The sequence below is a fragment of the Panthera leo genome, chromosome F3 (genome assembly GCF_018350215.1).
Source record: "Panthera leo isolate Ple1 chromosome F3, P.leo_Ple1_pat1.1, whole genome shotgun sequence".
Lineage (NCBI taxonomy): Eukaryota > Metazoa > Chordata > Mammalia > Carnivora > Felidae > Panthera > Panthera leo.
In genome coordinates this window covers 21,345,728-21,358,527 of record NC_056696.1, presented here as the reverse complement: position 1 = coordinate 21,358,527, position 12,800 = coordinate 21,345,728, and the positions used below count along the sequence as shown (strand labels likewise).

Sequence of the window (12,800 nt, the reverse complement as noted above, 5' to 3'; positions counted from 1 at the left end):
GGAAGTGTTTCTGGTATATGGTGTGCACTCTGCTGTTGCATTCTGGCTGCTCTTTCCCACTGGTCAGTCCTCTGCAGAGCTCCTCCTTGTCTGCAGTGAGGGAGTGTTTGGACCTTTAACTAGCTGTGTTTTGATTTGTTTGTTGGAGTAACCCTGGAAAACAGGAGGAGAGAGGGAAAGCCTGATCCCCCCACCCACCACCAAAAAGGAAAAAAAAAAAAAAAAGAAACAAAAGGGAACAAAAACAACAAAAAAACTCTCAAACAGAGAATCAAAAAACTATACGGCTGATTCCAAACAAAAAGGGGAAAAAAAAGAAAAAGAAGAAAAAATAAAAAAGCCCCTTCCAAAAAAAAGAGAAAAGAAAATGAAAAAAACAAACAAGAAACTATAAGCTTGGTTCCAAAAGAAAAAAAGAAAAAAGAATTGCAGGTGTCATTGTCAAGCACTCGATTTTCAGTGCACTTGGTGCATGCTGGGTGCTGGCTGTGCTGGTCTGGAGGAGAGGCCAGTTGCGGTTGAGTTGGGTCAGCCAGTCTTGCTCCAGTAAATAAGCAGTTGCCAGGCACGAAGGGGTGGGGTTTGGTGTAAGGAAGTCCTGCCTCCACTGGGGGCAGCTGTGTTGTTCTCTGAAGTCCCACAATGTTGATGTTGGGGGGGGGGAGGGGGAATGGTGCCATCCCAATCTCTCAACCCTGGACCGGGGATCTCATACCTCCTGGTATTCAGGCAGCCCTCACCGAATAGCGAGGGCAGTCAGCTTGCCCTGTGCTACAACTATCCTGCACCTTCTCCTTGCAGACAGCTGGGATCCAAAACCCAGCGTCTAAAAGGACCCAGCATCATACAGATCCGCTCCCCTCCTCTGGGGTAGAGCCTCTCTACCTTCATGATGAAAGGCCTTTGGCTGGCACCTACTGGGTCTTTTGTCCTTGGGGAGGCAAGAAACCCTCTTCCAAGAGTACTCCAGGAAGGAGAATGTTCTCTCCCAATGCGCCCCAGAGATCTCTACACCACTCTATACACTCCAGGACCAACTCCCTCCTCCCCAGGAGCGCACGCCAACAGCTCCAATCCAGAGAAGGTTGCACACTTCCAAAACCTCAAGAGTTTGAGCTCGGAATGCAGTTTGCAAACAAACACAAAAACGGAACTAGACACTCGGTGCTTCTCGCCCCCCAGTCCATGGTCCAGAGAAGTTTTCCTCTCGTGCTAACCCAGTGCCACACTTCCTAAATCCCTCTCTCTTTCTCTCTCTGCCTTTTGTCTCTTCACAGAAAGGGTTCCCTCCCTTCCATGGCATTGCCATTTTCCTCTCCCCTAATTCACTTCCACTCGCCTAGTATCTGCCAAGCTCTCTTCCTCCAACTGTGGAGATTCTTCCGCCACTCCGCAGATCAATTTCCTGGGTGTTTCAAGTGATCTGACCTCAATACTAGTAGCTATGTTTGAGGGATGAGGAAAGCCCAGGGATCCCCCTACTTCTCCACCATCTTAACTCCTTGCCTCTATGCTGCCTTGTATTTTCTCAATTTCTCTTTTACCTTGATACTCGGTACTCACAGCGTGCCAAGATACTTACTTCCAAAGAACATGAAGAGCACGAAAAGCACTGGATAGAAAAAGTTCAAGCAAACAGCCAAGGCATATTCATGCACTACAGCAGACACAGCAAAGACAGCTAACATGGCAGCCCATTTGAATCTCTTTGTGAAAAACTAGGATAAAAGGAGAATAGGAAAAAGTCATTTTTTAAAAAGTAATAAGCATGAACTATACACAGCTGACCCTTGATTTTCTTATAACATTTTCTTTTCTCTAGCCTACTTTATTGTAAGAATATAGTATGTAATAAATACATATAACATGCAAAACATGTGTTAACCAACTATTTGTTACCAGTAAGGCTTCCAGCCAATAGTAGGTGATTAGTAGTTAAGTTTTGGGGGACTCAAAAAATTATATGCGAATTTTTGACTGTGTGGGAGGGTCTGCACTCTTAACCCTTGTGTGGTTCAAGAGTTAACTGTATATAAGACTTAAAATTATCACATGCTAAAGGCACCTATTTAATTATGTTGGTATTTGATTTTTCCGATCTACTCCTTGGATTAAATGAAATGTAGTGAAATAATTACAAAAAACATCTAATGCTTAAGAATCCTTATTTTAGTAAAATGAGGCATTGTCAAAGCCATTAATGTCAAAGGATCTGGGCATATTTTCAAAAACTTATTTGTAACTTCTATTTGTAATTCACTACCACAGACCACAGTTTTCATATATAGATGGACACATCACATCCAATCTCAACGTTCAGAGTAACACTGTACGATAGATAGGACAGGCATCCTCCCCATTTTCACAGGTAACTAAATTATGATTTATCTGGAAGGAAGCGACATGCCTTGTCCATAAGTGAAACTATATTTACAAATGAAAGAACACTCACTCGACTATAGCGCTATTTGCACATCATGCTATTGCTTAACCCAACAGTCACTTACTTAACAACTAAAATCTGCAATCCAGAGATACCAGCATTAATCAATCACGAGATTCAAGATTACACTTCATCAGTCTAAATAGATTCCATTCTAAAGAAGGTCTCAAAGACACATATCACCAACTGGAGATACACCAAACATAAATGTTTCCCTTTTTTTCGCAAAGAAACAAAAACAAAAACAAAAACAAAAACCAAGAAGCTAGATTATTTGTTGGCAATCAGATTCAAAGAAACGATCCATTACTGGTAGATGATTTCAACGTCTCCAAATGCCTCCATGCGTTCTTACTGTAACCATGTAAACTAAAACCCAAAGCAAAACCATGGTATTAGATCTAGTAATTGTACATACTAGTCTCTAAGGAGTAGTGTTCAAAGCATAAGGTTTCTTAGACATATAGACCTAAATGGCCCACAGCAAACTGAAGACAACTAAGTATAACTTCTTCCAGCAGCACAATACTAATACCTTCTGGAAAAGAATCTCCATTTTTTGAACATCAACTAAATCTTGCTGCTTACCCAAAGAAAGTCCTTATAAGCATAGTAATACAGCCAGTCATGAACTACCACATTCCAGGTCCTGTAATAGTTAGAGTATGATGTAGAGTTCCACCAATCCTGAGGGAAAAAAATCAAAGGTTCAGAACTACATACACACACACACATACACAGAGAACCAAAGCAAAACACGCTGAACGTTCCTAAAGAGCACACACACACAACATAATATCCAGTGTGTTATAATTTGTTAGTCCATACGCTGATGTCAGAAAAAACTTAAAAGGCATTCTGGTTATTAGTGTTCAATAAGACATGAATTCTGGTTCTGAAGTCCCTAAGCTCATTTTGTCTCATTATTAAAGAAGTTACGATGGAAGATACAGAACATACAGAATTATTAAATCTAAGGTTCATCTAAACAGCAAATCCCCTTACCTTGCTAAAACACAAGGAGACAATTCTAAGGTCATGTAGACTTAGTGTGCAAACCTGAAGAAACGTCCACTGGTACCACAAGGGACAAAATTTACGTTGCACAAGGGAGTGAGACAATGGCTACCTGCAAGTCCCGGTGCGCCTTCATACATATCTTGCTCCCTACTTTCAGATCAAACCAATGGAATCAGAAAGCTACAATTTACAACCCACACTCCCAGTTTCTTTCAGAAAGGAGTGCAAGGCTTTGGGTGTTGCCAGATGAACCACGAAGAAACAAACCTCCAGAGGGCTTTAGGCAGGGTCACAGAACACTGTGAGCAACCCCGCTCCTGTGTGAAGCTTAATTCCAACTTTGCAAGTATAAGAATACTATCTTAAGCATAATTGAGGCCTTTCAAAATAAAGGAGGGAAAAGTGATTTCCTTTATGAACTATTACACAATCCTACACAATTTGCTAAGAAGATCGCTCCTACAGCACCAGAGAGCCAATTTCAGATGAAGGATCAGCAAAGTCTCATGATGCCCTCTGGACACTTGCTTTCCCACTTCATCACCCACACAGGTACCAGCAGAAACTTTACACTTTATTAAGGGAGCAGATATTAGAGGCAGAAGATGTGGCTGTGAGGCTGTGCTAACTGCATCAGTATCAGAATTTCGGACTTAATGTTGGTAAAACTTATGGAAAAAAAATTTCACAACATTTATGTTAAAAAGCTAGTAGCCAACAATGTTCAAATACTTAACAACGAAGATGGAAGTACTTAAGAAAAATGGGAAAAGAAAGAGAAGTGCAAGTATACATTACCCTATAAAACATCCTGTCACCGAAGCATAACATCTCAGCAAAGGCATTGAGCCAGCAGTGCAAAAAGGCAAAAAACATAAGGAACAGTATCAGCACACCTAAAAATAAGATGAACAATATTAAGAGTCTTTCCAAATAGTTCATATACCTAGCAGTTAATTTTTTTAATGTTTATTTATTTTTGAAAGAGTGCATGCACAAATGAGAGAGGGGCAGAGAGAGAGGGGGACAGACGATCTGAAGCAGACTCTGCGTTCACAGCAGAGTCCAACGTGGGGCTCAAACTCACGAACCACAGGATCATGACCTGAGCCAAAGTCGGACGCTTAATGGACTGAGCCACCGTGGCACCCCCCAGCAATTAATTTTATGTCACCATTTGCTTAGTCGTAATTTTTCTGTAAAATAAAAGTTACTGTTCCAGCTTACCCATTCAAGTGATGACAGAATGTTCTTTTGAAAGTGATTTTAATTTTAGAAAGCAATAATTACCTTCCAAGTGGGTTTCAAGATAAAAAGAAAAAAAAACAACCTAGGTCATTTGTTAAGTTTATCTGATTTGAGAGAGAAGGAATGCTAGTGGGGGAGGGGGAGGGTGAGGGCAGGGAGAGAGAGAGAGAATCCCAAGCAGGCTCCACACTGTCAGTGCAGAGCCTGATGTGGGGCTCAAACTCACACAAACCATGAGATGATGACATGAGCCAATGTCAGACGCTTCACCAACTGAGCCACCCAGGTACGCCATGACCCAGCCTGTTTTTAATAGAAATGCCTAGATGAAATCTGCTTCAGACTCTGTGTCTCCCTCTCTCTCTGCCCCTCTCCTGCTCACACACACACTCTCTCTCTCTCTCTCAAAAATAAAAATTAAAAAAATTTTAAAAGAAAAAAAGAAATGCCTAAATGTACGGCTTAACTTGGTACCCAAGGCCTTTTAAAATCTGGCCCTCATGCATTCCTCTAAACCAACTGCTTAAACCTGTGGGAGATTTTGGGGCACCTGGGTAGCTCAGTGGGTTGAGCATCCGACTTCAGCTCAGGTCATGATCTCACGGTTCACAAGCTCGAGCCCTGCATCGGGCTCTGTGCTGACAGCTCAGAGCCTGGAGCATGCTTTGGATTCTGTATCTCCCTCTCTTTCTACTCCTCCCCTGCTCACACTCTGTCTCTCTCAAAAATAAATAAAGATAAAAAAAACAAAAACAAAAACAAAAACAAAAACGGAGGGAGATCTTGCTCCTCAGAGAACATCTGACAATTCTGGACACATGTCATTGTCACGACTCAAGGGATAGGGGCTGTACTACTGGTATCTAATTAGAGAGGTGGGGATGCTGCTAAATATCCTACAATACACAAGATAGCCTCCCCAAACGGAGTTATCCAGCAAAATGTCCAAAGTGACCAAGTTAACCAATCTGACTCTACTCGCACTGCTGTAAACATGGTCCATGACTGGACTCCTGCCGTCCTAAAATCCTCCGTATGCCTCTGCTTCCATCCCACCACCTAAAAGCACATTTCCACCAGTTCTCTGCTGAACATCTAGCTGTTTTTCAATACTCAGTATCAAATGTCATGTCCGATGTGATGCGAAGTTCATCAGCACCTTGTTCATCCCAGTTAATATATATTACGTTGTAACCTATATTATACATTATATTGTGAAATATCCGTTTATATGCCTACCCCTTTCATTCACCTGTTTATTCAAAAAATATCAAAACATATTTATGGAGCATCTATTATGTATTAGACAATATCGGAAAGACTGTGATTGGCTGACGGGCTGTAAGACACAATCCTTGATCTCAAGGAATTTGCAGCCTAGTGAGGAAGATATGTATTTAGTACATATTCTATTAGAGGGACAGATAAAATAATTTATTGGAGTAAATCTCGAGGGACAATCATAAAGGGTTACCTAGGAGCATGGGAGAGGGAAAGGAAGAAGGAAGGTAATAAAAGACATAACCAACATTTAAGAGGTAGAGAAAAAAGAAAGTAAGTAAAGGAAACTGTAAATATAATTAAACTGCAAGCTTCCAGAGAGTAGAGTATGTGTGTCCAGTTCACTACTAGGTCCACAGCACCTGGCACATAATAGGTACTCCTACATCTCTAAAAAAAAGAACTAAGTGGAATGAATGAAGTTAGGAGATAGAGGTATGGCCAGAAAGACAGGAGAGTAAGAACAGGCGGCAAGAGGTTTCCAAACGTGGTCGACAGCATCCAACAAATGCTTCCTGGAGAGGAAACAGGATAAAGGCTAAACCATCTACCGGATTTAGAATCAGGAGGTTACCAGTGATTTCAATAAAGGCCATATCTGCGGCCTGGATAGAGTCGGAGGAAGATTACAGTGAAGTGGACAGTGAACGGGAAGATCAGGTGTAAATATGGACTATCCACAGTCACAGAAAGCAAAACTTGAGTGGAAGTCAGAAGACAAATGGGAAGACTGGGCTGAAACTGGAAGTATACTTACTTAGGAGACAGACAGAAAGAGGGTGACATGGGTACAGATGTACAGATGAGTTCATAGCAAAAAGCAGGTAAATCAAAAAAGTGTATATTCCATAGCCCTCTTTTTCCTGCATCAATAGCCACATTAACTAGTACCCATGTTACCTGGCAAGATGGAATTAAATACACATAGGACCAGAACGCGAGCGCTGAAGGGCTCCTGTTTGATATTCCGAAACAAGGGGGTGCAGAGCCTTTCAAAGATGTAGTACATATAAAAAAGGCAACCAAAAACCTGGAAAATAAAAGGACATACTAATCATGACTTGATAAGGAAAGACGGGGATTTTTTTCCTTCAATAGAAGAGAAATGTGACCCTCAGACTGATGTTTCCATCTGTGTTCCATTTAGTGCTACTACATAAAGTTGCCAACCTACAATCCTTCACAGATATTACTCAAGCCTAGTTTCTATCATACCTTCTCTCAAGCCTTTACCAAATGACATACCAAACCCTTGGAACCTGCTTATCCTGCTACATAAAACCCAGAACAGAGGAACTCATTTCATAAATGGGTATTTGGTTGAGACAAGATTTTAAAATGGAAACTTCTGGGATTTATGATTCTTATCATTCAAACTATACCCACACATATATTTCCCAAAATAAAAAACCATAAGGGGAGGGAGAAATAAATGTAAAGGCTTACTAAAGTTACCAAATGAAATGACTTAATTAAAATAAATTCTTTTACTGAAACAAATGACTTCTGATGTTGACAAAACAAATACCATTTACTGTACTGGTAACATTTTAAAAGACTTCAAAAAGCGTTCCAGAGTCCCCAGATGACAAGAATTTACCAAGAGCTTCAATAGATTAAATTAGTATTATAAATTTGAATCCCCATCTCCCACCAATCAACAAACCTTAGGTGGTTAAAGAAAAAATTCACCTGTAAAAACTGCATAGCGACATAACCCCATCTTACAGTGGGAGTCCTAAAAAGGAAGAAACAAAGTAAGTTTTCTAAAGAAAGTTAATGAACACAGAACATCATTTCTGGCATAGGAAATGCCTGTATAATTCTGTCCAGATTACTGCAATCGAATCGGATTGCCAGAATCACCATTTGGGGCTTTCCCATGCCAGCATGAGAATTAAAACTCATCGTATACTCTTTATAATCCTGTATGAACTGGCCCCTGCCTACTATCCCACCTCACTCAGGCTACACTTCTGGTGCTCAACACTCTTCGAACCTCACGCTACCATTACCTGGGATAGTTGTCACGGTAGATGAGGGTAGGAGCAAACAGGAAGTACAGATACTGGTTGACTGTGGGTACTGGAACAGTCTCTGGAAAAGGAAAACTGTGGTTAGATCAGACACTCTTCAACTTCTCCTGGCAAAACTAAAAGGGAGAAGAAAGCACACAATAGGGAAGAATAAAATGACTTCTCTTAGCCCACGTCACTTCTTCCTGATCTCCCCAGATGAAGACTTCTTATTCTTATACGGATTCAATATTACCGATCTGTCTAAACTAAGTTATTCCTGTGACTTAGAAATACCTTCTAGAGTTTGAAGCAGCAATTCAAAGGGAAGCACACGTGGGTGTAATGAGTCTATTAACATCCTATAAAAATAAGACCAAGTGTAAGAGGCTGGTGATCAATGTTTTTCAATTGTAGGTACGAAGGCAAAACGGGAACAATCAGGAAACAGTAAGACAGTCTTCCAAATCAGTATGGATCCTACATATCTGAAATCGAACATAACGTCTACAGAATGTAATAAGCCATCCCACTAAATACCAAAGGTTGAAATATTCTATTGAATAATCCTTGACCTAATGAAATTACATACTTGATTTCTCCTTAGCTGAATTTAGTACCCGAGGCACATTCTCTCTGACAAATGAATAGGCCTTCATTATGAAACGAATCTACAAAAGGAGGGGGGGGGAAAAGATGAATTTTCTACCATCGTCTTGTCTCCATAAGCAACCCCAGAACATCACTAGATTGTAATCATATAAAGAACTTCCTAATTTTGCATACACCAACTCAAGTTCACTTTTATGGAATAAAACAAATGAAAAACAAACTCTAAGGAAGGACATGTTATTACTCAAATTATTTTGCATCTAACAGCATTTTATCTATTACAACCGTATTACTGTAAGAAACAAAAAACCTATTCAAACAAAGTTTCCTGAAATAGTCCTTCCCATTAGTCACACAGAACATTACAGAGAGCCAATGTAAGTCAGAAAATTCTAAAGGGTGTATGAACAAAATAAATCCTTGATTCAGATGGGAACCGTATATATGACAGAACAATGAATCGGACACCTCAAAGGTAGAGTTTTTAATTACAAAAATATTTTATACTTTAAATGATTTCTACACGTGTTCAAGAACAAAATTTGAATTCACCCAGCACAGTTCAATATAATTACCAAGAATCAGAGGATACTGAAACTAGTATGAATTTCAAGATAGGAGATGATCTAGTTTACCACTTTAATTTTATAAATAATAGCACAAAGAACCAGATAGAAAGATGTATCCAACTAATACAACTAAAAATAACAGAACATCAGTATTATTTTAACTAAGTTAAAATAACTAAGTTGCACTGCACTGGGCAACATTCAAAACCTTACCTGTTCAAGTATGACAATGCTCCGGGAAGCTGGTGGGAGCGTGTAAGCTAATGCAACATATGTTGGTCCCAAACCTAGAACTCCTATCAGGAAGCCCATGAAAAGGAAGCCATGGATGAGACAATGGACCACTGGATGAGAACTCTGGCTGTAGCCTCTGGCCCAATGTTGAAAGAGGAAATAGGGAATTGAAAGTGTACTCAAGAACATGGTCCACCACGTCCACATGGCAATAGGAAATTTGCCAAAAGCGTAAGATATGAGATTGAACTCAAGCACCAGCCTAGGGAGAAGAAGCACAGAGAAAGAACACAAATTTTTAATGTGCGTTGACTCACAGAATCCCAAACTTTCAGACCTAAAACTCTGAACCTTAGGAAACACAACATTAATCTACCCTAGTTGTGGAGGTAAGAGCTGTGCTAGAGAGAGAACTGCTCCAAAGCCTCTGCTTCACAATGTATCCCAACAACAAATTTTCTAAAAGCCCTAATATAATACAGTTTTTGAACATAAGGTACCCAAGATAACCTAAAAGAATAAAACTTTAAACTTCCTGTGATTAGATTCTAACATTCATAAATTTTCAGTTCTAAGATATTATAAAGTGAATATCTAAAGTATTGAAATAGCAATCACTGTTACGTCCAAAAGATGATTTTTAAGAATAGGAATAATTCAAAACTCTACTAATATACTATTAAACCATTATGTCAAAATGTGACTTTCTAATAATGCACATAATTCAATGTATGATTACCACCCTATCATTTTTAAAGTTATAATTTCATTTTTACATTAAAAAGAAATGTTTTTCAAGCATAATTCCAATAAGCTACTTATTTTTAGTAACAACCTGAAATGCATACCGTAGTAGAAAATTGATAAACAGCATATACACAATTTTCCCATTTAGGAAAATTATTTAGAAACTGCTAAAATGTACTAAAAAAGACCATTTGAAAAATAAAACTAATGAAATTTCCAATATTCCATTTAGTTGTGCTCTTGAGAGAGAGGAATCTCATCCTCCAGTGAGCTGCTCTGGGATTTCCTGAAGCAAACTTAACCAAATCACCAAAATTTACCAAAATTTAAATGTCACAAAAGCTCCCAATACCCCATGCAGGAACTAGCCAAACATTCGTTTTCTTGCCTTACCTTCCTTCATCAATGTAATCTACTACGAGTGTGCTGAGGATAAAGAGAATGAGCAGGGCAATAAACATGTGATATATTGTTCTGATGTGGTCCACCTCAAACAGCTCGCTGTAAATGCAGTTCAAACCAATAAATTAATTATCTATATTTAATTTTAAAACACCACATATTAAACACTTAAGGCAGTTCAGCAGGGGTTTAATCTACCCTTGAATAGTAATCATGAGCAAACATCTCCAGTAGTAATCACAGAATATTAAATCTGAAGCAGAGATAGTCAATGACATGACCAAGGTAAAAACTTAATGTAAAAGCTTAGCATAAAGTTCTTTCTAATAAAATGATACTGCCTTCTAGAAATAGCATGGATATCAAACATTTAAAACAAATGATGGGCATTCTTGAAAACCTGCCAGAAGTGGCTGTTTTGTAAGTAGGCAAAAGGCAATGAAAACAGGAAACACAAAAGCTATTCCAAAGATTACAAGTTTTTTTTTTTTAATCTTATTCTTACATTCCACTCCCTACACTTAACTTACATTAAGTGCTATCTATTTCCAACATGTTAAGATTCACATACATGTGGGGAGCCTGGGTGGCTCAGTCTGTTGAGCGTCCAACTTTGGCTCAGGTTGTGATCTCACCATTTGTGAGTTCGAGCCCCACATGGGGCTCGCTGCTGTCATGCAGAGACTGCTTTGGATCCTCTGTCCCCCCTCTCACTGCCCCTTCCCTGCTTGCACTCTCTCTCTCTCTAACATTTTTAAAAAACATAAAAAAAATTCATATGTATGCATTTCTATAACGATGATAATCAACCCCTACCCTACATATCGATAAACTTAACCATTTACAAATGCTTTTATTTTCTATCCTCATTGATCTTTTCATTTAATATAGGGCTACTTTTAAAATACAGCAATGACTTTCTAGATGACACCTTCTTAAATAGGTATTTTTTATATTTGACTAAAACAAGTTTGTTTAGCTTTGTTTTTGCAAAGATGTATGCTCGTCATCTAAACAACTTTTCGATGATATTTTAGATTGCCCTGGATTAGGAATCTTCAAATTCTAATAAAAACCCACCTGAGCCATAAAATATTTCCTTGGTTACAAAAATGTTTTATAAGGGCACCTGGGTGGCTCAGTCGGTTGGGCGTCCGACCTCGGCTCAGGTCATGATCTCACAGTCTGTGAGTTCGAGCCCCGTGTCAGGCTCTGTGCTGACAGCTCAGAGCCTGGAGCCTGCTTCAGATTCTGTGTCTCCCTCTCTCTCTGCCCCTCCCCAACTCACACTCTGTCTCTCTCTCAAAAATAAATAAACTTAAAGAAAAATGTTTTATAATTATCAGATACTTGAATGTTATTTTTTTATATAGCACAATTCTATCATTAAAACCTTCATTACAATGTTCAAAATCATTTATTTTCCCTTTTATGTGAAAAGCCTGCATTTCCCCCCAGACACAGATTTTAAAAGATAAATTTCTTCAAACAACAGTGTGGCAAACACTGAAACTGTATTCTATATAACATAACAGGTCCAGAAAACTGGCCTTCTTGGGGTGCCTAGATGGATCAGTTGGTTAAGTGTCCAACTTTGGCTCAGGTCATGATGTCACAGTTCGTGAGCTCAAGCCCTCCGTGGGGCTCTCTCTGCTGTTAGCACAGAGCCTGCTTCAGATCCTCTGTACCCCTCTTTTCTTCTCATCAAAATTAATACAGATCAAGTTGGCTCACAGAAAGCAAATTTTGGTAAGTAGAAGATGGTTATTTTTTTCTGTTTTGAGAGAGAGCGAGAGTGCGTGCGTGGGATGTGGTGTATGGGGAGGGGGGGCAGAGGGAGAGGGAGAGAATCTCACGCAGGCTCCACGCCCAGCTCAGAGGCCAATGCAGGGCTCAATCCCAAGACCATAGACAACTCCAAGACCATAACCTGAGCTGAAATCAAGAATCAGATGCTTTAACCAACTGAGCCACAGGCACCCTGAAGATGTATTGGTTTTAAAAAGCACATTAAGACACTCAAGGTAATTTTTCAGCAGCCCAACTATTTTAGATGACCTGTACTAATGCAGGTGAAATTATAGTAGTCTGTTAATGAATATATGACTGAGTAAATAAATAAATGATCTACTCAGAGAATACTATAAAAGAAACAATCATTACCTACCCAAAGTACACCTTTAATTTGCAGTTCACAAATGAGGTCGCCACGATTAATACACATTGCTT

The 12,800-nt window shown here is 39.4% G+C and overlaps 1 protein-coding gene across 2 annotated transcripts in view; it reads right to left on the bottom strand.

The window, feature by feature from the left end:
- Window positions 1-12,800, bottom strand: part of SOAT1 (sterol O-acyltransferase 1) — an 80,248-nt gene that overhangs the window by 9,373 nt on the left and 58,075 nt on the right. For both annotated transcript variants that reach the window (XM_042924887.1, XM_042924888.1), the window contains 9 exons: window positions 10,563-10,670; window positions 9,402-9,684; window positions 8,600-8,678; window positions 8,008-8,089; window positions 7,685-7,730; window positions 6,893-7,022; window positions 4,262-4,359; window positions 3,032-3,130; window positions 1,583-1,718 (listed from right to left, as the gene is read on the bottom strand). In XM_042924887.1, coding sequence (XP_042780821.1) covers window positions 1,583-1,718; window positions 3,032-3,130; window positions 4,262-4,359; window positions 6,893-7,022; window positions 7,685-7,730; window positions 8,008-8,089; window positions 8,600-8,678; window positions 9,402-9,684; window positions 10,563-10,670 — 1,061 coding nt within the window. The remainder of the gene's footprint in view (window positions 1-1,582; window positions 1,719-3,031; window positions 3,131-4,261; window positions 4,360-6,892; window positions 7,023-7,684; window positions 7,731-8,007; window positions 8,090-8,599; window positions 8,679-9,401; window positions 9,685-10,562; window positions 10,671-12,800) is intronic.